General features: G+C 40.8%; 1 protein-coding gene across 2 annotated transcripts in view; it reads right to left on the bottom strand.

Moving 5' to 3' along the window:
- The window catches only part of SASH1 (SAM and SH3 domain containing 1), a 264,505-nt gene that overhangs the window by 97,668 nt on the left and 139,255 nt on the right, over positions 1-27,582 (bottom strand). For both annotated transcript variants that reach the window (XM_081251035.1, XM_081251034.1), the window contains exons 3-4: positions 9,101-9,151; positions 8,923-8,972 (exon numbers count right to left, since the gene is read on the bottom strand). In XM_081251035.1, the coding sequence (XP_081107161.1) occupies positions 8,923-8,972; positions 9,101-9,151 (101 nt within the window). The remainder of the gene's footprint in view (positions 1-8,922; positions 8,973-9,100; positions 9,152-27,582) is intronic.

Genomic DNA, 27,582 nt, shown 5'->3' with positions numbered 1-27,582 from the left:
TCGGCCCCTGCCCTCAGGGGGCTTCCACCAACGGATGAAGCCTGAGCCCCTCTCCTCAAGCCCAGGCGCTGGGAACGAGCTAACTGAGGAAGAGGAGGAGGTCCCACCTCGAAAGAACTTCTGAAATTTCTTACACATTTCAGGATTTCTTTTTGAATTGACAAAAGTACTCCAAAACAGACTGTGGTGACAGTCACAAAAACCCCCGAGAATAGACGTTCTAAAACCCACTGACTTGTATACTTTTTAACAGGTGAGTTGTATGGTATGTGAACTATAACTCAATAAATCTGTTACGAAGAATAAAATAAAACAAGTGTACTTTCCCAACAAAATTGCAGGTTTAAAACATTTTAAGGATTTTTTAAAATTAATATTTGTGTGCTTCTGCATATCATACCTTTATCTGGAGACGTTATGTGGAGCCCAACTTGAACAAGACTGCAGAATGGAATCGGGTGCTAAGGGGAGTGGCAGCTCTTAGAAGGAGATCCGGGGATCTGTGGAAACTGCCATTCTCTCCACTACATGTTTTTTAAAATGCTTTTAACAGGTGTCTTTTTAATCCTAATATTCACAAGCAGAAAGCACTGACTTCATATGACACTGCTATCATTTTAGGGAGACACTGGCATATGCTAGCTAACAGGTGAGACCAAAGGAGGTCTTCTGTAATTCCAGTCCTGGAGAGAATCCAGTTTTAATCTTACTTCAAAGTACTGGGGGCATTTAATAAATTTGATGCAAGTATTTAATGAGCACTTGCTCTATGCAAACCACTGTTCTGGATATTAAAGAAAATCCAAAGAGAGGAAGAGAGTGAGTTCATGGCCTCAAGGAGCCCATGATCATGCTGGGTTGGGTTGGGATGAGAAAAGTGCACAAGGGGCTAGAGCCAGGGGCAAGGGCATGAACTTGGGTCAGACGGAACAGACAATGATAACAGACAAGATTGTTGAGTGCCTATTAGATGCCTGACAGCTTACCGAGGCCAGTACTGTAATGGTTATCCTCATTTTATAGTTGTGGAATCTGTAGATATAAAGGTAAGTAACTAGCCAAGAGTTGGAAGAAAGCACCTGGATACGAACCCAGAGAATCTGCTTTCAGGCCAGGCATCTTAACCCCAAGGCTATAATGGCACTTCGACCAGATTAGGATTTTTGTCTCTTGCTCTGGGACCTTAGGCAAGGTACTTATCCTCAAAAATAGTACGTATCTCAATGAGTTCATGAAAAATTAAATGATAACGTACAATGAAAGTGACTAGCACCAGTGCCCAATACACATAAATAACCCAAGAAGCAGTGCTATAATGTTGACAACAATGATGATGATGACACACATGACAGTACATTAAGAGACATCAAATCCACACAAAATTGCTACTGGAATCCAACAGGTGGAAAGAATACAGCCGGCGACGGGATTGAGAAAGCATTCAAGGAGAAGCAGTCCTTAAAACAGGACTTAAAAGAAGGAAATGCTTTCAAGGCAGGAACTCCAGACAACCCAGGAGGCATCTGGAAACAAGAGCATCCCGTGGGTCTGGAACTGGGTCATGTGGCTGGGAAACTGGGAGATGCAGCAGTAAAGATGAGCTGGTGCTCTATGGGGGGGAGAGGGGGAGGAGGAGGCACGGGGGGCGGGTTTTGATCACGAAGGTGAAAGCCTGCAGAGATCCTCAATTGTAAGTGTCCCTGAGGGGATCTCAGCATCCTCTCAGTGTGACGGGACCTAATTGCCTAACTGTGCTTTAGGGAGTATCTTCCTGAATGCTCTTTTCCGGTTCGTGAGAAGACCGTTAAGGGTCTCACGTGGAGTAGTGAAGATGAAAAGGAGGGGAACAAGGGAAAGTTGTAGAAGTAGGAGCAACAAGATTTGGCAGTTAGGTTTTGGAATCGTGGAAGAAGAGTGGGAATAAGAGGTAAAGGCTGCGTGAAGTGTGGAAAGTGGTCCCTAGGACAAAAGAGGGGACATATGGGCAAAGAACAGGTTGTCACAGTGAGAAGGAAGGATAAAGAAGGGGTGGTATGTTCTACCATAAGAATGTGCAGCTTGGGGTGACTGGAATCGCAATGAGCAGACATCAGACAAAAGACTGCAAACAGGGGCTTCCCTGGTGGCGCAGTGGTTGAGAGTCTGCCTGCCGATGCAGGGGACATGGGTTCGTGCCCCGGTCCGGGAAGATCCCACGTCCTGCGGAGCGGCTGGGCCCGTGAGCCGTGGCCGCTGAGCCTGAGCGTCCGGAGCCTGTGCTCCGCAACGGGAGAGGCCACAACAGTGAGAGGCCCGCGTACCGCAAAAAAATAAAAAATAAAAAAATAAAGACTGCAAACAGGCAGGTCACCAGATGGGGGGATGGTGCAGACGGAGAGGCGTAGATGTGACGTGGGTGCCCGAGACAGTGGTTCAAAGCCACGGGTCGGGTAGGTATCTTGGGAGAACTTGAAGGCTGGATGAAAGCTCCAGGGGAACAACCAGAGTAAGGGGTGGGCAGGGAAGAAGGGAGCTGCCAAGAGTGGGCATAAAGTGCGGGGAGAGAAACTGGAAACCACAAAGTCATGGACGCTAAGGGCGGAGAGAGCAGCGTGACCAAAGGGAAAATCAGTGCCAAATGCAACAAGCATCTGCGAGGGGGAGGGGCCTCGGACCTTGGGAAGGGCATCTCAGCAGGGAAGGAAGAGAGGAGTCCGGCTTTAGGGGAGAAGTTTAGCAACTAGGAGGGGAGAGAAATGGAATTACGGTTTGGGAGGATGGAGGGATTCTCATGGGGTGGAGAAGACCTGGCATGTACCAGTGTGCACTCACCCACTCACTCACGCATGTACCCAACATTACTGAAAGCCTTTTATGTAAAAGATCCTGGCCTTAGCGTGGGAGGTGACACACACACACACACACGCACGCACACAGTCACCACCTAAGAGCACCCATAAGTGCAGTCCACTGCAACAGCAGCAGGAGAGCTCAGGGGTTAGAGTCCAGCAGCGGGACGCTTCACCTCCATCTGCAAATCAGGGAAGACTTCTGGGAGAGGCAAGGCCAGAGCTGGGCTTTTAAGGTTGAATGGAAGAATTTCCCTGGCGGTCCAGTGGTTAAGACTCGGCGCTGCCAATGCAGGGGTCCCACATGCTACATGGCCAAAAATAATAAAAAGAAGGTTGAATAGAGCTTGCGCAGGTAAGGGGGGTGGGGAGGACGGCGAGAGTAGGGGACAGGGCACCCCGCCAGAGGAGCAGCAATCAAGAGGCTCAGCGTCCGCGGGAGAATATGGCCCCTCTGAGAGATTGCAGGAGCTCCACCTACCTGGAGCAGATGGAGGGAGGAGGCATCCAGGCAGGCAGAGGGTGGATGACAGGGACGCAAGTAATCCAGAGAGTAGGTAGCAGGTGACGAGGTGGGGGGGGGGCGGGGGGGACCAAAGGGGACACATGAATGCCTGCTGGGGCTTCTCCCCTGGAGTCTAGAGGAAAGAGGAGGGGAAGACAGATTTTTGAGGGGGAAACAAGGAAAGTTGACACCTTCCAAAGAGTCACCAGGACTTCCCTGGCGGTCCAATGGTCGGGACTCCACACTTCCAATGCAGGGAGTGCAGGTTCGATCCCTGGTCGGGGAACTAAGATCCCACATGCCATGTGGCACGGCCAAAGAAAGAGTCACCAGCTTGCCAGATGAAACAGTTCCGAGAATGAAGCAAAGCCAAATGGAATAAATGCTTGCACAGAATATTTATAAACTCTATCCATCTTATCCACCACAGAACACAGCTCTCTCCCTTTTATTATATCTTCCTCTTCCATCATGCTACTATATTTTTTGGGCTTTTTCACCACAGGTAATGAAAGAAAGGGAAACTACATCAGAGAATGTTCAACTCTAGTGAAAGACTTAGTAGAAAAGAGTTTATAAATATTGGCTAAGGTGAAGTTTTGAGATTTATTTTGGACCTTCCTGCCTCTATAGATAAATGAGAGACACGGCTTATATAAGAATAAAATTTGCTCCTAATTCCAAGGGAAACCGAAGTGGAGGTTTTAACTGCTGCTATTTACATAGTGCTCATGAGCTCAATGCACCTCTCACCTCTCTATCTGCCTAAGCAATACAACTACAGGTACTTTGGAATTAGACCTTAGTGGTTAGGAGCATGAATTCTTAAGTGGGAGCCAATCTGGGATCTGTCACATATTAGCTGTGTCGCCTTGGGCCATTTATCAACCTCTCTGTGCCTCAGTTTCTGCATCTGTCAATGGGAATAAGAGCACCCAGAACAGTGCCCTGTGCTCATAGCTGGTGCTCTGGGAACAGATGCTGCATGAAGAAATGAGTAGGGTAAAGTGGAGTGTGTCATACAGGGTTTCTAGGAAAGCTTTGTAAGGGAAGTGCCTTTGGGTTTTTGCCCTTTTACCTTCTTCCCTTTACCCTGATTCTCCTTCCCTCCTGGTAGATGCAGCAGCATTTTAAAACTGGAGGGAGGGAGGGAGGGAGGGAGGGAGGGAAAGGGGAAAGGGAAAGGGAAAGGGAGAGGACAGTCTGAGCTCCTGAAGGCTTGCTTGAGCCACAGTGCCAGCCCTGGACCTACCCATGAACAAGAATGTATCTAGTGAACCTTGTATTAGTTTATGCCACTACTTGTCAGTTACCTGTCACTAAACTTTGTTGAAGAAAAACACACAACATAAAAGTTGCAAGTTAAGTTTTATTTGGAGATCTTACTGAAGACTATAGCCCAGGGGACAGCCTCTCAGAGAGCTCTGAGGAACAGATCCTAAGAGACAAGGGAGGAACCAGGATACATAGGATTGTTTTTTTCCTTTTTGGCTGAGAAAAAAACGCATAGTTGAACATCAAAAGATTACTACTAATCACCAAAAAAAACCAGACATTTCAAGTTAATTATTTTAGTGGCTTTCTACGTATGAGAAGATGCAAGAATCTGGGCTCACTGAAATTATTCCTTAGGAATGCATCTTAACTAATAGGGCCAGGATCCAAAGCACAGAATGTCTCCTGGTTTTTCTCCATACAGAATTCCCTGGGGTGGGAGGCACTGCAGTGGCTGACGGCTCCATCTTTACAGAACTGGGATGGAGGCACCACATTCCCTGCCTACACCCACTCCGAATAGGTAGTTACAAAGATGTTTTCCAACAAAAACGGCTTGCTCTGTTATTCTTGAGAATAACTGGTGAGTAGCAAAAATTTTAACTAACATTCACCTTTTCAACCAGTCAACACAAATCCAAGATTGGTGTAATAAAGTGGATAGTCTCATCAATACGCAATGCAAATAGATATAAATAGAAGAGGTTCAAATTAAAGCTCCTTTGGCCTCCTTTATTATATTTTCAGTGAAAGCATATGGAGAGCCCACGGACTGTAAGAAAATAAGGATGAATGGGGACTCTGTCACACTGCGAAGGGGGGTGGGAGGGGGGCAGCTGGCAGGTCCATTCTCTCTCTCTCTCTCTCTCTCCATCCATCCCTCCATCCACCCCTGCTTTCACCATGCAGGCCCTGCACATCTAGACGCCAGATGGGCCAAGCCACATAGAGCCCAAGCAGCCCCCTACTTGTCAGGCTACCCAGGCGCTGTCAGGTCAGGTATATTAGAATTCTCACTGCTGGTCTCCCCCCCACAAAACCCACCTCCTGGGTGTTTTCTTGCCAGAGTTATATTCCTGTAACTTAAGACTTTAAACCTTGTGAAATGCAAAATACCACTGGGAGAGGTGATGTATTTTTTAGAAAACAGATATTTGCATCATAATTAATGCCTAATACTTTTCTTACAACAGGTTTAACTGGGGGAGAAGGGAGGGCAGGGGTGCTGAGGACCCTGAGACCACTGTGAGGAGAGGGGGGACTGGATCTGGAAGGGCCCATCAACCTCTCAGCTCCCCTGTTACCTGCTGCCATCATCTATGCCTCTGCTTCTAAGGCGGTGCTGCTGTTGGATTTGTCCACTTTTGTTTACTGAGTTCTCCTGCCTTTTGAATAAAAAGTAGAAGAAACCATCTGCCAATAAAACAACACTGCTGACTCAGAAGGATATTCTGGTTGGCAGATACTCTGCAGACACTCACCAGACACAACCGAACTGGTTTGCCAGGTCGTCCTCCAGGGCTTGCAAAATTACCAGCAAGGATTTTCACTTGAAGAATAGCAGGATTTTGCATTTCAAAGTACTTGCATTTTCAAGTAGAAAAATACAAATAATTCAATATAAACACTACATCAAACCTACTCAGATTATAATCTGACCTTGAGCGTCCAGGGTGATACCTCATGTTTAAAAGGGCAAAAACAAAAAACAAAAAACTTTGGAAGATTTAAATCCAAAATAATCATCAATTTCAGAATAAGTATCACCATTTTGCGGCCATCACAGTAAAAACTGATTCAGGCAAGAACCATTAAAAGAATCTAAAACCATTAGGTAAAAATTTAATGAGGAACAAGACATTTACATAGTCTCAGATTACCTCCCCACAGAATATTTATTAATTACAAGAGAAAATTGTAACTTCTTAGAAGAAACCTGACAGACATCACTCTAACCAAAAGATCAGAATTAATATCACCAACGATGGGACAAACTGACATCATGATGTAATGCACCGTGGAGGCCACAGCACCAGAAATGCATTACCTGGATCGTAAAAAAAAAAACAAGAAACAAAAAAAACCCCAGATCAAGACACATTTCACAAGACACCTAGCCTACACTCTCAAAAAAAATCACAAAGAAAAGCCAAGAAAGCCTTTCAGATTAAATGTGTAAGAGACACGACATGTAAATGCCATGAGTAATTTTTTTTAAAGTGCTGGATTGAAAAAAAAATGCTATAAGAATTATTATTGTGACAGCTAGAGAAAGTTGAATATTAACTGTATATTCGGAAAATCACTATTAAATATTTTAATTTGGTAATTATATTGTGGTTCTCTATAAGATTGTCCTTGTCTTAAGAGATACAAGCTAAAGTATTTAGGAGTGAGGGTCATGAGGTGTGCAACTTACTGAAGTAACAGTAAAAATTAATGATATTACATAAGTGTGTGTATGTGTGTAGAAGGGAGAGACCAAGCATGCAGTTGGTGAGTCTAAGTAAAAGTTATATGGGAGTTCCTCACACAATTCTTGTAACCTTTCTGTAAGTTAAAAAACTTTTCAAAAGTTTTTTATTTTAATTTAAAAAAAAGTGTCATTGTTTTCGAAAACCATTTAAAGGGAAGTGGAGGATGAAATGGATTGAAATTTTCAATTCTTTAGAAACAACTAAATTTAAATAAACTATTGAATTTACCAGAAGCAGAGCGGTAGTATTACAGATGGGAGGTTGGGGATTGTCAGCAGCAGTGTGTGTGTGTGTGTGTGTGTGTGTCTCAAAATTGTTAACCTCAGGAGGCTGTCAGTCTTTCTCTGGGCCACAAGCGTCATGCCACATTATACTAAGTGGAGGATATAAACACAGAAAGAATGACTACCCACAATTGAGGGGAAGGAGAAATACCCAGCCTAAATAAGATGAGTACAAATTTGGTGACTTGGTGAGTCACTTCCTCTTAGGAGGAAAGGCAAACATTTCTTGCCCACTGAAAGATTCAGAGAGTCTGAGAGATCACCTGAGTTCTCAGCCTGAATCATGCCATTTAGGTAGCAAACCAGGTCAGAGAAGCCCACGGCCCCTTCACTCAGTGTTTCTGCCCACACTCGGTTCAACACCACCGTCGTACCTCCAATTTCAAAATCAATGTCAACTCAGCTCTCTTGGCTATTTCAGCCTCCACACTACTAAGTTCCTGGGAGAATACATGCAACAAAGACAAAGGAAATTCCTATTTACTGCACATTTACCTTCCAACCTTGAGTGGGCAGTGGCCTTGGTTTTCTTTTGCTAATCACCCCTAACATTCCTCAGGCCTGATCCAAAGCAGCTTAGTGAGAACTGAAGTTTGGCACACAGCAGCCTTCCCTCCTGGAAGCCGCGTCTGTGCCATCGGCACACACACGTGGATGGATTACGCAGAGCTGTGCTGTAAAGCACACACACGCTCGCCTAACGTGTGCTTTTCATTCCAGAAATACTTGATGTCTAAACAACTTCTACGCCTCTCTTGGCCTGAAACAGTATGAGTGGCTCTGTGCCAGAGGAAGTGTCTGTTTAAAGATGTGGACTTTCTCAAAAGTTCTTTACCTCAGAAAATCATAAATAGAACATGCTACCATAATTATGATAGAATAAAGTAGAAGAGGGAAAGGTTATAGGGAAAAAATTTTTTTTGCTTTGTTTTGTTTTTAACTGGCCAAAAAGAAATACTGGAAATATAAGATGTAACATAGAATTATCTCCCATGAGAGTAAAAATTACAGGGTCCAAGTTAGGACAAGGAGGCAAACATACTACCTTTAACAGGAAACGGTAGTGAGCCTTTGTCATCTCTGTCACAAGCATTTATCTTTGTTTTAAGGTCACCCACCAAAGCAAGGTGCATAGAGGGTACTGTAATCACTGTTTTATTCTGGAATGTATTCTATTTTTGTACTTCACTTCCTTATGACTGTCATCCTATATCAAAAACCAGTGTAAAAGAAGAAAACCATTTTGGTTGACTTAGCTGTCCTTTTCCTTTTCTACATGCTCACTTTCAGATATTTAAGCTCACTTACCATAAGGAGTGTAAAATCAATTAACGCTTTGCAGAATCCTCTGCATCACCAATTGAATTACGAAACAAACTCATCCATCTACACACACACACACACACACACACACACAGATACACACCATGTAAGGAAAATGACATCAAGCTCTGTAGTACATACACAATATGATCACCCATTTCACGTCCCTCAGGATGGACCTAAAAGACACCTTAGAGATTCTGCTCCTGGACAGAAGGAAGAAAACTTACTTTCTTTCCACTTCTGGTGTTGACACGGTGCTACTGAAGCCCAGTGACTCCTAGGAGAGAAGATTCACAGTGTCAGTGTAGGCAGAACAGCAGGCTTCATCTGATTTCTACATAATACCACTTAAAAAAAAAAAAAAGGACAGAAGCAAAAATAGATGATTAAAGTCACTGTGCTTACTTCGATCTGGGACCGCAGCTGAAGTGACGTTGGGCTGGCTTCGGGTTTCTCCTAAAACAGAACAGATGCTGGTTTAATGAGACTTCCAAACGTGGCATACACCAGAAGACAAATAGTTGTGTAAGAAGAGATGGGGGGATTTGGAAAATGCTAGGGTACTGTGGGAATAGATGGAGGAGATAAACAGATTTTCCGGAAAAACTATTTTTAAAATGAGAGCCATACCCTTTTAAAATTGAACTGTTTTCCAAACTTCATCACTTGACACTGTTGATAATTTTACTGCAGAAGAAAAAAGCACCATCTAACTGAAGGGTACTAAGAGTTAATGGTGAAATGATGCTCTGGATGTGATTAGACCGTCATCAGGACACAGAATTTACTATGATCCATTTGTGCCATAAAGTCATAAAGAAGAAGCAGAGAACTCAAACAGTTTTAGAGATAAAGTCATAGAGTATAACACGCATTTTATGGTTAAAAAAAAAAAAACCTGTATCCCCTTCTAAAGAAAAAAAAGAGAGATAACCTGTTGCCTGTGATAAAAAAATAATATATTGAAATAAGCTTTGACAACAAAACAGGATAATTACACTATTAGAAGTGTTAGAATATGCCATAAGAAAATGAGAGTGATACTAGTAAATAGAGCACAGAGCACCGCACTGATAATTTTTCATAAGTAGAGAAAATTTTTAAATCTAAATAGGTGCTAAAGCGGAGGTTCACATCAAAGTGTGATCCAAGTCCAGGGGGGTCCCCGGCTGATCAGCAAGTCATAAGCAGGATGATGGGTAGAGGAAGGAGTAATATCACTAATGTTGTACAAGTTTGGACTATCAGATTAATTATGAGTCTTTCAATAATTCTCCTGGGTTCTTTTTTTTTTGCAGTACGTGGGCCTCTCACTGTTGTGGCCTCTCCCGTTGCGGAGCACAGGCTCCAGATGTGCAGGCTCAGTGGCCATGGCTCACGGGCCCAGCCACTCCGCGGCATGTAGGGATCTTCCCGGACCGGGGCACAAACCCGCGTCCCCTGCATCGGCAGGCGGACTCTCAACCACTGCGCCACCAGGGAAGCCCTCCTATTGGGTTCTTAATGATTGCTATCTTCTTCACAACTGTATGTGCACTATATGAAGGCTGTTTTGTTGGTCTCAGCTAACATTCAGGAAATGGGAGCAGATCATCCAAATTACGAATTCTCAATTGCATCTAATTGTTCATTTTTTTTTCAGGTTGCTTATTTCATCATTAGCACAACTGCAAATCTAGACCAATATTTTAAAACTTAGCAATGAAACAGTAACGTAAGTGTAACTCGGAGTGAAAGTATAAATGTAAACAAGGTAACAGGAATCCAGTACAAATACAGAAGATAAAATGAATGTGTTGGGGTGATTAAATCTGAGAACAGGATGATGTGGACAAGCAGACCGCAGGAGAAAAGTGTTTAATGGACTGGCAACCCACTCACCTCCAGTCCCAGGACCTTATTTGTTATGAAAAAATATCAGAGTGGTGTGAAGCCCCAATGAACTTCTCTTTGGTTAATATCCTCCTGGTTTTTATTGCCACCTTTGTTTATAATGATCAAATTTATATTCTGTCACAAAACAATGTATGGAAATGTTTGAGTTACATTCCAAGTCCAATTGGTATGATGTCAGACACAAGTGCAATCAACAAAGGGGATATGTATTTCAGAGGTTCTTGGTGCTTAGAAACTAATCACGATGCCTTGATACCTAACTTCTTAGCATCACATAGAGAAATTTACAAACTTAAACAACTGGAGGTAAGCAAAGGTATAGCTTGCAATTTTTTCATCTTAAGTCTTCCTATTCAGGAGTCGGTTTGGAAGCCTCGGCATTCTGACACAACTCTGTTAGTTCCTCTGAAATGGTCCCTCTAACACCCAACTCCATAACCGTCAACACGAAGTAACTGATTCGACTCTCTTCCCCGCCTCTGTTCTTAACTTTCTTCATACTCTAAGTCTCTACATTACTCGGTAACGTAGACCATGATAGGAAGTTACCTGCTTTTATTGTCCATTTTTATCTGCACTTTTCTAATAAATTTTATTTATTGAGTGCATCACTTGTTACTCCACACCATAAACCCAATGTTTACGGTATATTATGCAAAATGTACCCGTTCCTGCATACAAAGCTGATGCTTGTTAACAATCATATTAAATGTTCGATGATCTGGAACTAATATTCTAAACAATTCGTTTTCACATGTTAGTTTGTCACTTATAATAGACATTTGACTGTGCTGTAGCTACTTAGGAAATTGGTTGGATGTGTAGTCTGATATATAATGTATTAAAATTCACCCCATTAAAATAATGGACACAGTTATTGTTTCCATGCAGAACATCTGTTTTATCAGGAACAGGATATGTTTAACAGGAGATCTTGCACAATGTTTCTAGTGGTTTTTTTTTCTTTTTCCCCAGAACATGCCACAAAGTAATGTTGTTCAGAGCAAACATTATTAATTTCATCTCTCAAGGAGAGATGACCATCATTGTTAAGAGGCATTTCTTAGAGTAAACGTATCCTAAAGTAAAAATATTACACAACTGAGGAGAAGCTTGTAAAATTATCCACTAAGTTAAGGTATTACACAACTGAGGAGAAGCTTGTAAAATTATCCACTAAGTTAAGGACCCATATGATGTTTGGTGAGAAAACAGAATGGACTATGGGCAAAATTCCATCATTATGACATTGATGGATGTCACATGATATTAATGACAAACATACAAAAGACTACCATTCTATCATGTTCTTGTGAATGTGATGAAACCCATGTGGACCTACCATCTAGCCTAAGAAATGGAACATTACAAATAAGAGTTAAAGCTAGCAGGTGTTCTGACGTACACTTGGATAAAACACCTTATGTACAGAGCATGAAACAAATCTTGAAAATGGGTCATACACACTTAAGGAAAAAGTGCTGGACAACTTTTTATTCTGTTTATCTCTAAAAAAACTTAGATTTTTTTTCACAGCACAGTGTGAAATGAAAAAGTGTGATAGAGTCAGACAGAAGAAGCACCCGTCATGTGTGCAGCAATAAAAGGTATTTGCTTATGTAATTCAGAAGGACAGATTCAGGTCAGAATGGGCAGAGAATTTGCAGCAACATGGATCGATCTAGAGATTATCATACTCAGTGAAGTAAGTCAGACAGAGAAAGTCAAACATCCTGTGATATCACTTATATGTGAAATCTAAAAAAACCTGATACAAATGGACCTATTTACAAAACAGAAACAGACTCACACAAAGCAAACTTATGGTTATGAAAGGGGGTAGGGGAAGAGGAATAAATTAGGAGTTTGGGATTGACAGATACACACTACTATACATAAAATGGATAAAGAAAGTCCTACTGTATAGTACAGGGAACTATATTCAATATCCTGTGATAAACCATAATGGAAAAGATTCTGAAAAAGAATATATATATATATACATATACATATATATATATATATATATATATATATATATATATATATATATACACACACACAAATAACTGAATCACTTTGCCGTACACCCAAAATGAACACATTGTAAATCAACTATACTTCAATTTTAAAAAATTAAAAGAACTATTGGGAAAAAAAAAAAAAGAATGGGCAGAGAAAGGCTCCTTGACATCCCTCTTCCCTGTCCAGCCCCCAGATTAGGCCGGCCCCTTCTCTGCTCCCAATTCAACCAGTGTAATAAAGGGGCAGGAAGCCATGGTTCTGGAGTTCCAGCAGAAGGAAGTCCTGATGAAGGGGGGAGGTGGAGTAAGAAGAATTAAAGAGACGCACCTGATTGCCCAGCCACTAACTACTTTATTCTGGGACTAATGGATGGTCTACAATACAATTCCTGATTTGGAAGTCATCACGTTGATGGAAATAATAAAAATTGTGAATACCATCAAAATGACTGAGTATGTATGTATCTTTTGGGCATGTTATGAGAAGTGATGATCCCTGAGAAATAAGATTCTTCTCTCTCTCACTAACATATTCTGACGGTTCCAGTTGCTACTGCTGTGTAACAAATCATCCCAAACTTAGTTACATAAACCAACAAGAATTTTGTTTTGCTCACAGATTCTGCAGGTAAGAATTCAGGAAGGGCATGGAAGAAAAGGCTTATCTCTGCTCTATGATGTCTTCCTCAGCTGGGAAGAATCAAAGGGGGTGGGGGGGTGACTTGATGGTTGGAGCCATAATTATCAGAAGGCTCACTTACGCACATGTCTGAAGGCTGATGCTGGCTAACAGCTGGGACTGAAGCAGGAGGTATCAGCTGAACACCTATACATGGGTGCTGCCAGAGAGAGAATACCAAGAGAACCAGGCAGAAGTGTATTACCTTTTTTTAAGAAAAGTTACAATTTATTTTTTTTATTTTTATTTTATATTGGAGTATAGTTGATTAACAATGTTGTGTTAGTTTCAGGTGTACAGCATCCATTATCCATATACACATATAGAAATACACTATCTATAATGGAATCACTTTGCTGTATACCTGAAACTAACACAACATTGTTCATCAACTATACTCCACTATAAAATAAAAATTAAAATAAGATATATAACCAAAAGAGCCTATGTATAGCACAGGAAACTCTCCTCAATATTTTGTAATAACCTAAATGGGAAAAGAATTTGAAAAATAATAGATATATGTGTATGTATTACCTATTATAACATAGCCTCATACAGTGTCACTTCTGCTGGACCCACAAGCCCTTCCGGAGGCAAGAGTCCGAGCCCCATCTCTCATGTGGAGGAGGGTCAAAATCACATGGTAAGAAGGGCGCTGGGATGGGAGGTATCATTAGGCTGTTTGGAAACTACAGTCCACCATACTGACTGCCAAGGAGATGGGAGTTCAGGTTTTGAAACCAGGAATGAGATGAGACTATTTATTCTTGACAGTGTCCTGAAACATTCTTTTGTGATTTTTATAGAGTTTACTCAAGCAGCATATCATGGCAATATATTTCATCCTGAACTTATCACATAAAACAAAAAAGAAGCAGACACAGATACACAGAACAAACTAGTGGTTACAGGTGGAGAGAGGGAAGGGAGGAGGGGCAATAGAGGGGTAGGAGGGAAAAAGAGTTATTAATGGTATTGTATGACATCATGTGTGTGAAACGTTTGAAAATTGCAAAGCACTATTGAATTTTTTTAAAGTTGAAGTATCACAGTGTTTTAGGCTAGTTATTATGTGTCTCTTATTTCAAACTTATTATAGAAAATCTCAAATATACAAAAGGAAGGAGAACAGTATATATAACAACCTCCCAAATGCTTCTTACCTAGCATCAACAATTATCTACTCATCAGGATCAACTTTGTTCCATCCATACCTTCACCATAATTCAGCTCCACCCTTTTACTTTGAAGAAAATCCCACACACCGTATCGTGAAATATCACAATTTTTTTTGTGTGTGTGTGCAGGATCTTACTTCCCCGACCAGGGATCAAACCCGGGCCCCCTGCAGTGAAAGCATGGAGTCCTAACCACTGGACTCCCAGGGAATTCCCTCACAATTTTCAATGTTAAGGTTTAGCTATCAGGGTTTCTTACATCCTAACTGTGGCTCAGTCTTGAGCAAATGGCTCAATTATCAGGAATTCGACTCTTTCCTAGCACTGGAAAACTTTCTTTGGTCACTGCAAAAAAAAAAAAAAATCACTTTCAACAAATTTAAATATTCCATCTGAATGTTGCAAAAGAACATGAAGAAACACACTCCAACTTGAACACAACCACAGAGTTCATTAGAGAAGGACTCACTACTGTTTCCCAGGTATAAATCTATCATCCTAATACTTTTTGAGTATGATATGCTCATTGACTTTGCTCTTGACAGAGTATTCTAAGCAGTATTTTATGAGAAATAACTCCAAACGTTGGTCCATGTTCAATATGGGCATCCAGAGAGCCACACAACACTGGAAGCTGAGCCTGAACCTGTAATTGTAGGTTAGGGTATCATAACTTGGTTAAAGTTTAAAAAATTTAAAAAGAAAGTGGATGTATGGAACTTGACCTATGAATTAAACTGCTTATCATTAAGCAACATGTGTATGCCTTAGTTAAGAATGACAAATATCATTAACATTACAAATTCTTAGTGAGTTTGTAAATTACAAATGCTTAAGGAAACCTCCTTAACTTAATGAAGTATTAACAGAGAAAGCCAAAGCAAAATATAAATATTGCCCAACATGGGTGCATGTAAGTATATGCATAGGAAAAGGTCTGAGAGGATCTACACTTCTATTCTCTTTGCCTCTTTTTACCAGCATGTAGTCTTGCATTACCTTTATTATTTATTTTTCTAACAATGGAAAATCAGCTTAAAAATACAATCTCCAAACCAGACTTACAGTGGTGATAATTTTGCAATACATACAAATATCAAATATTATGTTGTACTCCTGAAAGTAACATGATGTTTACCCCTCCTGCTTTTCCAACTGTAAAGTTCATTTGGCTTTGAGCACTGGCAGCATTGAGGGAGGGAGAGATGTGGCGGAGGGTATGTCAGTTATACTTCAATTTTTTTTTAAGTTGTAATAATAGTATTATAAATAGTAAGAAAGGAAGAAAAAAGGTTTTAAAATTAAACAAATTTAAAAACAAATGATTACTTATGATATCATATCATAAGTATATCATATGATATTACTTATATGTGGAATTTAAAAAAAGATACAAATGAACTTATTTAGAAAACAGAAAGAGACTCACAGACATAGAAAACAAACTTATGGTTACCAAACGGGAAAGATGGAGGCGGTAAATTTGGAGTTTGGGATACAGCTACACAATACTATATATAAAACAGATAGGGATTTCCCTGGTGGTGCAGTGGTTAAGAATCTGCCTGCCAATGCAGGGGACACCGGTTCGATCCTTGGTCCAGGAAGATCCCACTTGCTGTGGAGCAACTAAGCCCGTGTACCACAACTGCTGAGCCCGTGCGCCATAACTACTGAAGCTTGCATGTCTAGAACCTGTGCTCTGCAACAAGAGAAGCCACCACAATGAGAAGCCTAAGAACCACAACGAAGAGTAGCCTCCACTCACCGCAATTAGTGAAAGCCCGCAGGCAGCAACAGACCCAAAGCAGCCAAAAATAAATACATATTTTTTAAAAAAAGGATAAACAACAAGGTCGTACGGTATAGCACAGGGAACTATATTCAGTATCTTGTAATAACCTATAATGGAAAAGAATCTGAAAAAGAATATATATACATACATATATATATAACATATTGAATCACTTTGTTGCACACCTGAAACATTGTAAATCAACTATACTTCAATTTTTTAAAAAATAAATAAAAAATTAGTTAGTTATAAAAATTAAAAATTTTAAACTGCAATCTCCAGATTCTATATATGTTTTTAAATTATCTACATGTATATGTTTATAAATGTATGAGAAAACATCTGAAAGGATTCCTAAACACCAATGATAGTTCCTGCAAAGGCCACTGTATTTCTGAACTTTTAACATATTTTAAAGCACATATTAATTTTGTATTTTTTAAACATAATAACCATTCTAAAAAATTAAATCTGATAATAATTTTAGTTTTACCTCAACAATTAAAATTAAAACTTAAGCAATATCAGAACTTAATTTGTCAAATTAGGCCATGCCCTGTATAAAATTCTTCAAGTGTTAAAATTTTTAATAACTAGTGTCATAAAGCTATGCATGAATTTTATGTTTAACAATAAAGGTCCATGATGATTTTAGAAATGATCTCATATTCATAATTTGAATGAAAGAGACTAAACCATAGTATCATACAGTTTTTTTTAGAAAGGAATCAGATGACAAAATTACTAGGGGAGAAAACCTCAAATCCATTTCTTATCAACTTGGACAATTTCTGGAAATAGTTCCCTAAATGTTTATTACGTCTAACATAGAAGCAAAAAAAAAGAACAAATGTTTCGAGATGAAATCAGTGGTTTGCCAAAACCAGAACCAGAACCAAAACCAAAACATGAGAGCACGCGTGTGCTTTCACCAGCTTGGGCATGTGCACGCGTGCCCAAACACAGGCAACACACACACACACACAAACACACTATAAGGTCACACCAGTGGGGCATGGGTCAAATAGAAAACTAAGGTTCTGACCCTGATAGGCTACATTTTCACTCTGAAGTGCTACAACCTACTGTGTAATACACCAGCGTCAAAAACCCACTCAGGGCAGAGTAGGACCAGGAAAGCAAGTATCCTGCCCTCATCCTCACCCCAACTTTGTTTGCACGTTCTTGTGGAAATCCACACCTCTCCCTCCCTTAATGCTGGCAGTGCTGGAAGCCAAATGAACTTTACAGCTGGAAAAGCAGGAAGGCTAAACCCCTCTCCTATTCCAAAAGCGGAGAGGAAGAACCTCAGGCGCCCACCAGCTCTGCTTGGCATCAAGTTCTCCTCCTCCACCGTGGGTACAGGAAGGAGGACTCGAAAAAAGTGAAAGGACTGAGTGCTTACAACTTTCAGCTACAAGTGAAACGCCACAGGCTCTTATTAATGTGTTCAATTAATGGAGGGAACCAAGCTCTGAACTGTTGGGCAAAGTTGCTGCTGGTGGTCGATTTTAAGACGCATGTGGCATCTCTCACTTGACAAGAAGACTGAAGTGGTGGTACCTCCCGTTGGCCGAGTCTTCTCCCCTCTTGTCTGACTCCTCCATTCCAGCCCATCAGTGTGGCATGTGTTCATTTTCCCAGGATTTAAACCTCAATGTTTTCTTAGGCGTTTTCTCACTCCCCATCACATCAGCTACTAGGAGCTGCTGCTTTTCCCTTCACATGGCTTCTTGCATCCAGCCAACCCATTCCATTCCCAAAGACACCAGCTTCTTTGCAGTCCTCCCCTCACAGACCTGGACTGCGCTGCACAGCAGAGTGGGAGGTGATGACGTCAAGCTGGGAGAATTGAGTTCCAGTCCGGCTCCCACTTTAGACCTCCATTTTATTTTATTGGGTTTTTCCAATGGCAATGAAAGAGAAATGGACCATTTGATTATCTTTAAGTTCCTTTTGGACTCTAAAACCCCAGGATGGAGCACTGTCATGCCCATTCAAGCACTACTGTCCATTAAATCTTGAAATCCTAATGTTATGTCCTTGCTATTTAAAGTGTTTCATGTATCATGAGCATTAGAATCACCTGGAAGCTTGTTAGAAAGGCAGTCTTGGGCCCCACCCCAGACCTCCTGAATCAAAATCTGCATTTTACCAAGATCCCCAGGTGATCCGTTTGCTCATGTCACTTTGAGAAGCACACTGCTTTGTACTCTGTGTCATTTCTCCATTCCAAAATTTTCCCAAAATATGGGAACACAATACCAACAGGATAAAGTCCACATTTCTGAAGGAGAGGCCATTTGGCCGACAGGCCGGATCATAAACCGGGTGCTGGGTCCAATGTCTTAGAGACCGGGTGCCGGGTTCAACGTCCCCTGAGTGCTTGCTGTCCTAGTAGTTTCCCTTCTGCTTCCTTTCCACCCAAACCCTAGTCAGGCTTCAGATCCAGCTACAAACCCACCTCCCATCAAACCTGCGCTGCCCAACTGTGCCTTAAATGCCATTCCTGAGGGTCTCCCTACGTGTAGCTACTCTTCTGCTCGCTTATTTGCATCGTATTCCCTCAACTAGACTGTAAATGCCTTCTTAACAGGGATTCATTGTACCCACAGACAGACAGGCACCCAGACAGACAGACACACACACACACGCACACACACAGAGGCTCACAGTCCAACAAAAACTATTCAGCACTTATTATGGGCCAAGCCCCATGTGAAGTGCTAAAGAGGCAGCGGTGAACCAGACAAGGGTCCCTCTCCTCATGGCTGTTACTGTCTGAACAAGAGAAGTGCTTGATGGCTATCTATTGGTCTGATTTGTTTAAACTGGATTACTCTGTCGGTAATTCTGACTCTTCCGTTAATTTTTCATTCCAGTCCTACTGAGTGGGACATGTGTTTTCACGCTTTAAGATTTCTTTCGGGTTGCAGAGTTACATCGGTAAGTAAAAGCAATTCAACAAATATTCTCAAAAAGATCTACAACTTAGACCTATAAGAACTTAAAAAGACCATGTTAAGGTATTGAAGCACTTTTAGGGTAAAATATGTAGTGGTCTGTGTGTTCTAAATTCGGTCCCACAGGTTGTCATATCTTATTTTACCTAAGTCGTTCATAGGTGAAACAGGAAACGTTAGTCATTTTCAGGCTCCTGTAAATAAGCTCACCGCCCAGCATACCAAATTTTTTCTAATGAGTGAAAGTGAATGGAAAACGACTCTCACCCCACCACATCAAAGAAGAAATGTTCCAAGGAAAAAGCTTTTTTTTTTTCACAGTTGAATGCTATTACACTAACTGCAGCCTTAAAACCCAACTATAATGAACAGATCAGTGAATTTCTATAAGCGTTGATAAGAAACCAAAAGTGGCAATTTCCACCTAGCCATTACTGCTCTGTGGTAATTGAGTCTCCTTGCTGCATTAGCCCATGTTCTCTAAGCATTTGTTACATATATATTAGACCTCTCCACATTCCAAAAAATGACTTAAAATGCCTGATAAAACTTAAGTGCAATGTTGCCTGATAACGTTAAAAAACTAATGTAAATGATACAAAGAGGGAGAAAAATCAAGATTGTGTAGTAAAACTGGTCCATGAATTAGATTAGTTCACAAAATTCAGGTTACGGATTCTACACTAAAGACAGACCACACATTTGGGGCTAAGCTTCTAATGTTTAATGCAAAGGAGACATGATCGGTTAGATTGACATTATCCATCATGAGAATGAGAATTTCTCCTCTGGCTTCTGGCAGAGAGGACACCATATCACACTGACCAACGTCACAAGCCATGCCCCTGCAGAACTGTCCCACAAGTGCTTTAACTTCAGCAGAGCTGGAGGTAGGCCTGAGATCCCCTAGTGAAAACCAAGGGACCTCCCAAGGGGACATTCAGGAAATGCACATCCTCCTATCTACTGGAAGTACCCAGGACAGGGGCAGCACTCAGTCTGGGGAGAAAGCAGGGTGAGTTCTGCCATCTTGAAGCATGACTGTGCTGAAACACAGGGGAGAGAGTCAGTGAATGTTAGATGAATTGGTTAAAATCAGGGATAATTTTAATCAAAGAGTGTCAAGCTTGGCATTCTCGTGCCTCATTTCAAACAACAAGGCAGTACGGTTCTTTAATTTCTAAACTGTCTTAGGAAATGATATACTAGATCTTTCAGGCTACAACTTGAACAGTGTTGAGTACATAACATGCACCAAGCATCTTGTAGAGAGGTAGGAATAAGACCTAAACCGTTGCCTGATGATAGATCATTTCAATAAAATGCATCACAGTAGAAGAATGCACCTTTTACTATGAACAAAATTAACACAAGTATGTCATGTCATATAAATGTAAATACTAAAGGCACAGTGTCATGAAGACATTTTAATCACCCTTTTAAAAAAGTTGTGAGAGAATTCCCTGGCGGTCCAGTGGCTAGGACTTGGTGCTTTCACTGCCGGGGCCTGGGGTCGATTTGATCCCTGGTCAGGAAACTAAGATCCCGCAAGCTGTGCAGTGCAGCCAAAAAAAAAAAAAAAAAAAAAAAATTGTGTAATTCAATTTTTCATTTTACTAACAGGACTTGGCTTATGAAGACCCACATAGAAATGGCCCCTGCATTTCCCGGTGGTGGATACCCACAACGTCCAGCCACTCTGGATGGCCCATCCAATCTCACTGTTGTGAGAGCAATGTGCAGGGATCCACACTCACCAAGAGATACTCTGGGTACATCTAGTTGCCAACTGGGATTGATAAACCTGAGACAAAAGTCACAGAAAGCAACTAAACGAGGTCCACTTATTTTTAATTTCTCTTCGTGTCTCTACATTTGCTCTTTCATCTAACCACTCCTTAATTTAAAAATAGTTATTGATCACACACCGTACGCTAAGCACTGTTCTAGTCAAGAAGGATAAAACAGTGAAAAAAGACAGTTGCTGCCTTCATGGAGCTTACGTTCTAGTGATTTCTAAAGTCACTCATGGGAATCATTTGCACTAGATGTCTAAATCACAGGCCCAGTATTCCTTCTGTTCTAGCACCAGGCATGATATCTGGACAGTTGTGCTCAGCTTGGGATGCCATATTTTCCAGATAATAATGAAAACCAGGAGAACCTTTGTTAGAAGGGTGTCTAGAAATGGAATCATATAAATGAGATCAATTGGAGGAACTGGAGCTGTTTACTCAGAGAAGGGAAGGAGAATGCAAACATGGTAAGACCTTCCAGGGAGAGAGGGCAGACAGCCAGCCGCCTTGTGCCTCTTCCCATACAGCACAACAGTAACAGGCCCCTGCACACTGAGGCACTGAGGAGGGATTAAGTGGGAAAACATTTATTACATGTTTAAATAATATATACTGATTATACCAGAGTATTAGTGAAAATGTGAAATTTTTCCTGCAGCATGCGGGATCTTAGTTCCCCAATCAGGGATGGAACCCGTGCGCCCTGCAGTGGAAGTACAGAGTCCTAACCACTGGACCGCTAGGAAAGTTCCGTGAAAATATTAAATACTGAATTGGTACAAAACTTCCAAATAAAATCTTTTTAGTTTTTTAATAGAACTTCGAGCTTACTGAAAAATAACTTAAAAAAATTAAGTTATGTGATTGAAATGACTGTAAGCTAAGTTAGGTCAAAACATTACTCACAAGGAATTTTATTCACACAACTAAGTCATCAAAATTGTTTTGTCCATTTCTATAACCACTGAAATACTTATGGCAATTTACATTGCAAGGTTCTAACAGCACTTTGCCTCATGTCACAGTGAAACTGCTTATGAAAATGTAACAGATTTCCAATCTAGTTAAAATTTTTCGTATTAAGTATTACAAAATGACCAAGTCCTAATGTCCATCCTGAAACTAGCTCAGCCACACGGGGCCAGAGAGTCCCTGTGCCACCGTGTCTGACCACTGCACCTTGGACTACATGCCTGAACCTTGCCCCAAACTCCTTCAACAGCTCCAAGTCCCCTTGACCATGATGTACAGCAGCAGAGTGCCGGGCAACTGGCTGATGAACTGCACGCCACCACTGAGTTTGCTGCCAGAGGAATCGCGTATCAAGGTCCCTCCTCGGGACCATGCTCCAGTGAGCCCTAGAACAGAGGCTCCACACTTAGTACCCTGCGATCCCCTGGAGGGCTTGTTCGACACTATTGCTGGGCCCCTCCCCAGAATTACAGATTCAGTCCATCTGGGATGAGCCCTCTAATTTGCATTTCCACCAAGTTCCAGGTGATGCGCACACCGCTGGCTGGGGAGCTACACTTTGAGAACTGCTGCCCCCGACAAGGCTGCTCAGAGCTGACTCTAATGGTGGATTCAGTGGCCTGGAGGTTGAAGGGATCAGTATACCCTGAGTCACACCTAAACTCCAGCCTGGTCTTCACTGCTCTAGGAGGGGATGACCAAGACTAATGATTCTTTATTTTATTTTATTTATTTATTTATATTTTTTGGCCACACCATGAAGCTTGTGGGATCTTAGTTCCCTGACCAGGGATTGAACCCGGGCCCTCGGCAGTGAAAGCGAGGGAATTCCCAAGATTGATGATTTTAAAGTAAAAGGAAAGAGGTAGGCTCGACATTATTTAAAAAAAAAAAAAAAAGGCAGGTAAAGCCAGGTGTCTGATAATAGAATGAATTATTTACAACATGCAGAATACATATAACTGGAGGGTTTGAGCATTACCATGGGACTGTCTACTGACTGGGAGGGAGTGTTTTTCAGAAACTGATCCAGACCTCTGTCGACTACAGTGATTGTGCTGGAGTGTAATTGTTGGAAATTAAATAAGCCTTTGTGGGAAAATTTACTTTTTACATTATATTTTTACAGGAAAATGAACAAGTCCTAACCCAGTGACTCACGTGTTTTAGAATGAATAATCTTCAGAAGTTGGTGACAGTCTATAACTGAACAAAACTCATGTATTCATTTATTCAACCCATATTTCCTAAGTGTCACCTCTGTACCTAGTTGACATGCTGGGTACTGGAAGTATAAAGAATAGTCACTGAACTTCAGGAGCTCATGATCAAGTAAGATGAACGTAACTGAGAATATAAAAACCCCAAAGCTTCCATATCATCACATAAATAACACCTGCTCTGATTAGTAAGCAGACTGGGTGTCTGAATATGGGTTTTACAAAATTATGTAGTTTCACCAAACTGGAGATGCCAAATTTAAATGAATCCTCTAAGATACTGACTCGCATTTTGGCATGATTTAGAGCATTATTATTGTTGTCTTTGCAGCTATAAAAATCAAACGCTGGGCTTCCCTGGTGGCACAGTGGTTGAGAATCTGCCTGCTAATGCAGGGGACACGGTTTCGAGCCCTGGTCTGGGAAGATCTCACATGCCGCGGAGCAACTAGGCCCATGAGCCACAACTACTGAGCCTGCGTGTCTGGAGCCTGTGCTCCGCAACAAGAGAGGCCGCGACAGTGAAAAGGCCTGCACACCGCGATGAAGAGTGGGCCCCACTTGCAGCAACTAGAGAAAGCCCTCGCACAGAAACGAAGACGCAACACAGCCAAAAATAAATATAAAAATAAATAAATAAATAAAAGATTACTATTTAAAAAAAAATCAAACGCTATCATAACATTTAACCATTATTCTTTCTCAGACTTTGAATCATATTTTCAAACCATCTTTAAAAGTTTTTTAACCATCTTTTAAAATTTTATTTATTTATTATTTTTTTAAATTTATTTGGCTGTACCGGGTCTTAGTTGCAGCATGCAGGATCTTCGTTGCCACATGCAGGATCTTCAGCTGCGACATGCTGGATCCTTTAGTCGCAGAATGCGGGATCTTTAGTTGTGGTATGCGAGATCTTTTTCTTAGTTGCGGCATGTGAACTCTTGGTTGCGGCCTGTGGGATCTAGTTCCCTGACCAGGGATCGATCCCGGGTCCCCTGCATTGGGAGCGTGGAGTCTTAGCCACTGAACCACCAGGGAAGTCCCAAAAGTTTTTTAAACATCTTAAAAAGCCTCAGAATCAATGACAATCAATGACAATACAGTGTATTCTGAAATCATCAGCCACAAACTTTTACTTCTAAAAGAAATGGACTTTTGAATTAATAGCAATGATGTAAAACATTTAAAAACACATTGGGATTGACATATATACACTACTATGTATAAAACAGATTCCTAATAAGAACCTGCTGTATAAAAAATAAATTAAATTAAATTAAAATAAAACACATGCATAGAGGTCATAGTATTTGATTAAGAAGAGTAAGAATAAAATAAAAATTGCAATCTCAGAAAGTCGAGACAACTGCCAAATTTCAGCCCAGGGTAAACTTTTTACTGCTGTATTATGAATGCCTGAAAAATCAGATTTATAATGGAAACACAGGCAGACCAAGCCCCAATGTAATATACATAAGTGATATGTTTCTGTTCTTGTACAGTGATTTTCCTCCTTTCTAAGCATTAATCTTTGAATGCCTCACTCTATATATTATTGAACTTAGTTCAAAAGCAAATGAAATCTAAAATACCCATTTACTGAATGGCTAAAGTGCCATGTTGAAATTACTGTGATTTATCTGTTTCTTTAACGGTTACTGTAGCAAACGTACTTCATTGCTCAAAATTATTACCTGGTGGCACAGTTTACTCTGGTTTAAGCATAAATCTATCCCCCCATTCAGAACAGCAGCTGTTTGTCAAGATCTCATTCATTGTTCACTCATCCACAACCACGAGGCTCGACTTTTTATAACCCGGAAGTGTATCTATATGTACACTGAGGTACATATAGATGGCACGCGTTTTTTGGAAACCAATTAAATTCACATGCACCACGACTACCACATTGGGGGAGGGGCAAGGTAGAGTACCATTTGCCCAGTACTGAGTTCGATCCCTGTGCTCACATGCTTACTTGTACCTGCATGACTGGCAGCTCAGGCACTAAACGCAGCCCTGTCTGTAGAACTATTACATTTCTTGGACATTACCGCTTGCAGGTACTACAATCACAGCAACTTAGCTGTTGCTGCTGTGGTTATGGAGTGAGATTCTGGTTTAAAATCCACACCAAGAGGAGGGCCTCCTCCTCATTTCCCGTCACGTAATTTGGTTGCTGGAAAAGTTGGGGAAACCGTATATTCTCCACCTAGGGAAAATTTTGCTACATACATGATAATAGACTAAATGGCTCAATATATAAAGGGTGCTGATAAATAAGAAAAACAATACTTTAGATAGAAAAACAGGCAAACGACTTTAAAACATGAGCCACAGAAATAAAGATATTAAAAAACGTGTGTTCTTAGAAATAATCAAAGAATTATGATTGAAAACTCTGAGAATACTTTTCACCAATCAAACTGGTAAAGTTTTCTTCATCCTGATAACGTTAAATACTAGGAAGTATGACATTTTAAAAAGGAGCACAGATACGTTGTTAATAAAAGTGCAAACTATACAATATTTCAAGATGGTAATTTTTTATTTTTATTTTATTTATTTATTTATTTATTTTTGCGGTACATGGGCCTCTCACTGCTGTGGCCTCTCCCATTGCGGGGCACAGACTCCGGACGCGCAGGCTCAGCGGCCACAGCTCACGGGCCTAGCCACTCCACTGCATGTGGGATCTTCCTGGACTGGGGCACGAACCCGCGTCCCCTGCATCGGCAGGCGGACTCTCAACCACTGCACCACCAGGGAAGCTCCAAGATGGTAATTTAACAGTGTTTGTGGAGTCTTTAAAATGTTCCTACTTTTCAACCTGCTAAACTCATATCTAATAATCTACCCTAAGGATGATAAATTATGAAAGTGAAGATGTACATTTAAAGATATTCATTGGGAATTCCCTGGCAGTCCAGTGGTTAGGGCTCCGTGCTTCCACTGCAGGGGGCAGGGGTTCGATCCCTGGTCAGGGAACTAAGATCCCGCAAGCTGCGCGGCCAATTAAAAAAAAAAAAAAGATATTCATGGTTACTTATTTTTATAATAACAAAAAGCACTTAAATAGCTTGAATTGAGGGATACTTAAATAAACTATGGTCCATTCACAAGATAAAAAGGTATATAACCATTAAGAATCACAACACCGGAGAATATTTAACAAGGGAAAAGTGTTCCTTATAGAAGGTCAAGGAATATAAGCAAGCACACAGTATGACAGCTTGATCCCAATGTGTATTTGGGTAAATGGGTGGATATATACAGAATGTACAGTCCACTGGGGCAGGCAATTCTGTATGTTTTGTTCACTGTTGTATCCCCAGAACCCAGCGGTGTCTGGCAATTGAAAAAGTAGGTACTCACTATTTGTTGAACAAATATATATATACATACACAGACAACAGTCTGGAAGGAAATAAGCCAACATGTGGTTAAATCTGAGATGGGGGTAGGGATTAGAGGTTTAAACATAATTAGTTTGCTTTTTAGGCTTTTCTGTATTTTCTTATTTTTCTATACTGTGTATATAAAGTATAGAAAACCAGAAAGCAAGACAAAAATGTTTCTATTTAAAATGTATTTTTCCTAATATTATTCCTTCTAGACCTAGAGTCAGATTTGATTCAAAATTTACACATATACATAGTACACTATCAAGATTCCATACCATAACTGGGACTTAGAATACCCAAGGCATAGAAGATGTACGTTAATTTTTTAAAATCTCACATGATGACTGGTTCCTTTTCTACAAATAGATCTTTGTGTGTGGAACACTTGTCATTTAAAGATACATTATTCAACATACAAACATACACTTCATAGTACCTTATGTTTTTAAACTGCATTATAATATTGAAGATTCTGAAACATCAATAATTTGGAATTTTCCTCACAGAAAGTTTGCTTTAGTTTCCCTTTCTCTTAAACTGCCTTGTCAAATTCTCCTTTTTCCCACAGCATGGAAAGATAAAATCAGAAGTATTTCCTTGTTGTCTCTTAACTAATCTCAATCACCTAAATATCACTGGGGTGTTAATTAGAAAACGGTTATTTCATATAAGGTTATGCATACAATATGCACAGAGAATTTGCATGTATACAAACAGTAAGCCAATTTGCCCCTAGCAAATTTTCCTTAGGAAAGCAAACAAACAAAAGCCACAGAAGAGTACAAACAGGAAACACATTTGGACCTGATCTCCAAGGGCAGAAAACAGATGGACAGCCCTTCCCTAGCATCTGTAGCAGGACAGATAAGAGGGCAAACCCAATGACCAGTGTGCCTGGGAAACCCGCTAGGAGATCTGGCTGTGTCCCTGAATATGACATGTCCCTCCCAAAGG

This window comes from Mesoplodon bidens (genome assembly GCF_964165515.1).
Source record: "Mesoplodon bidens genome assembly, chromosome: 12".
NCBI classification, from domain to species: domain Eukaryota; kingdom Metazoa; phylum Chordata; class Mammalia; order Artiodactyla; family Ziphiidae; genus Mesoplodon; species Mesoplodon bidens.
This window is presented reverse-complemented; position numbering and strand designations above follow the sequence as displayed.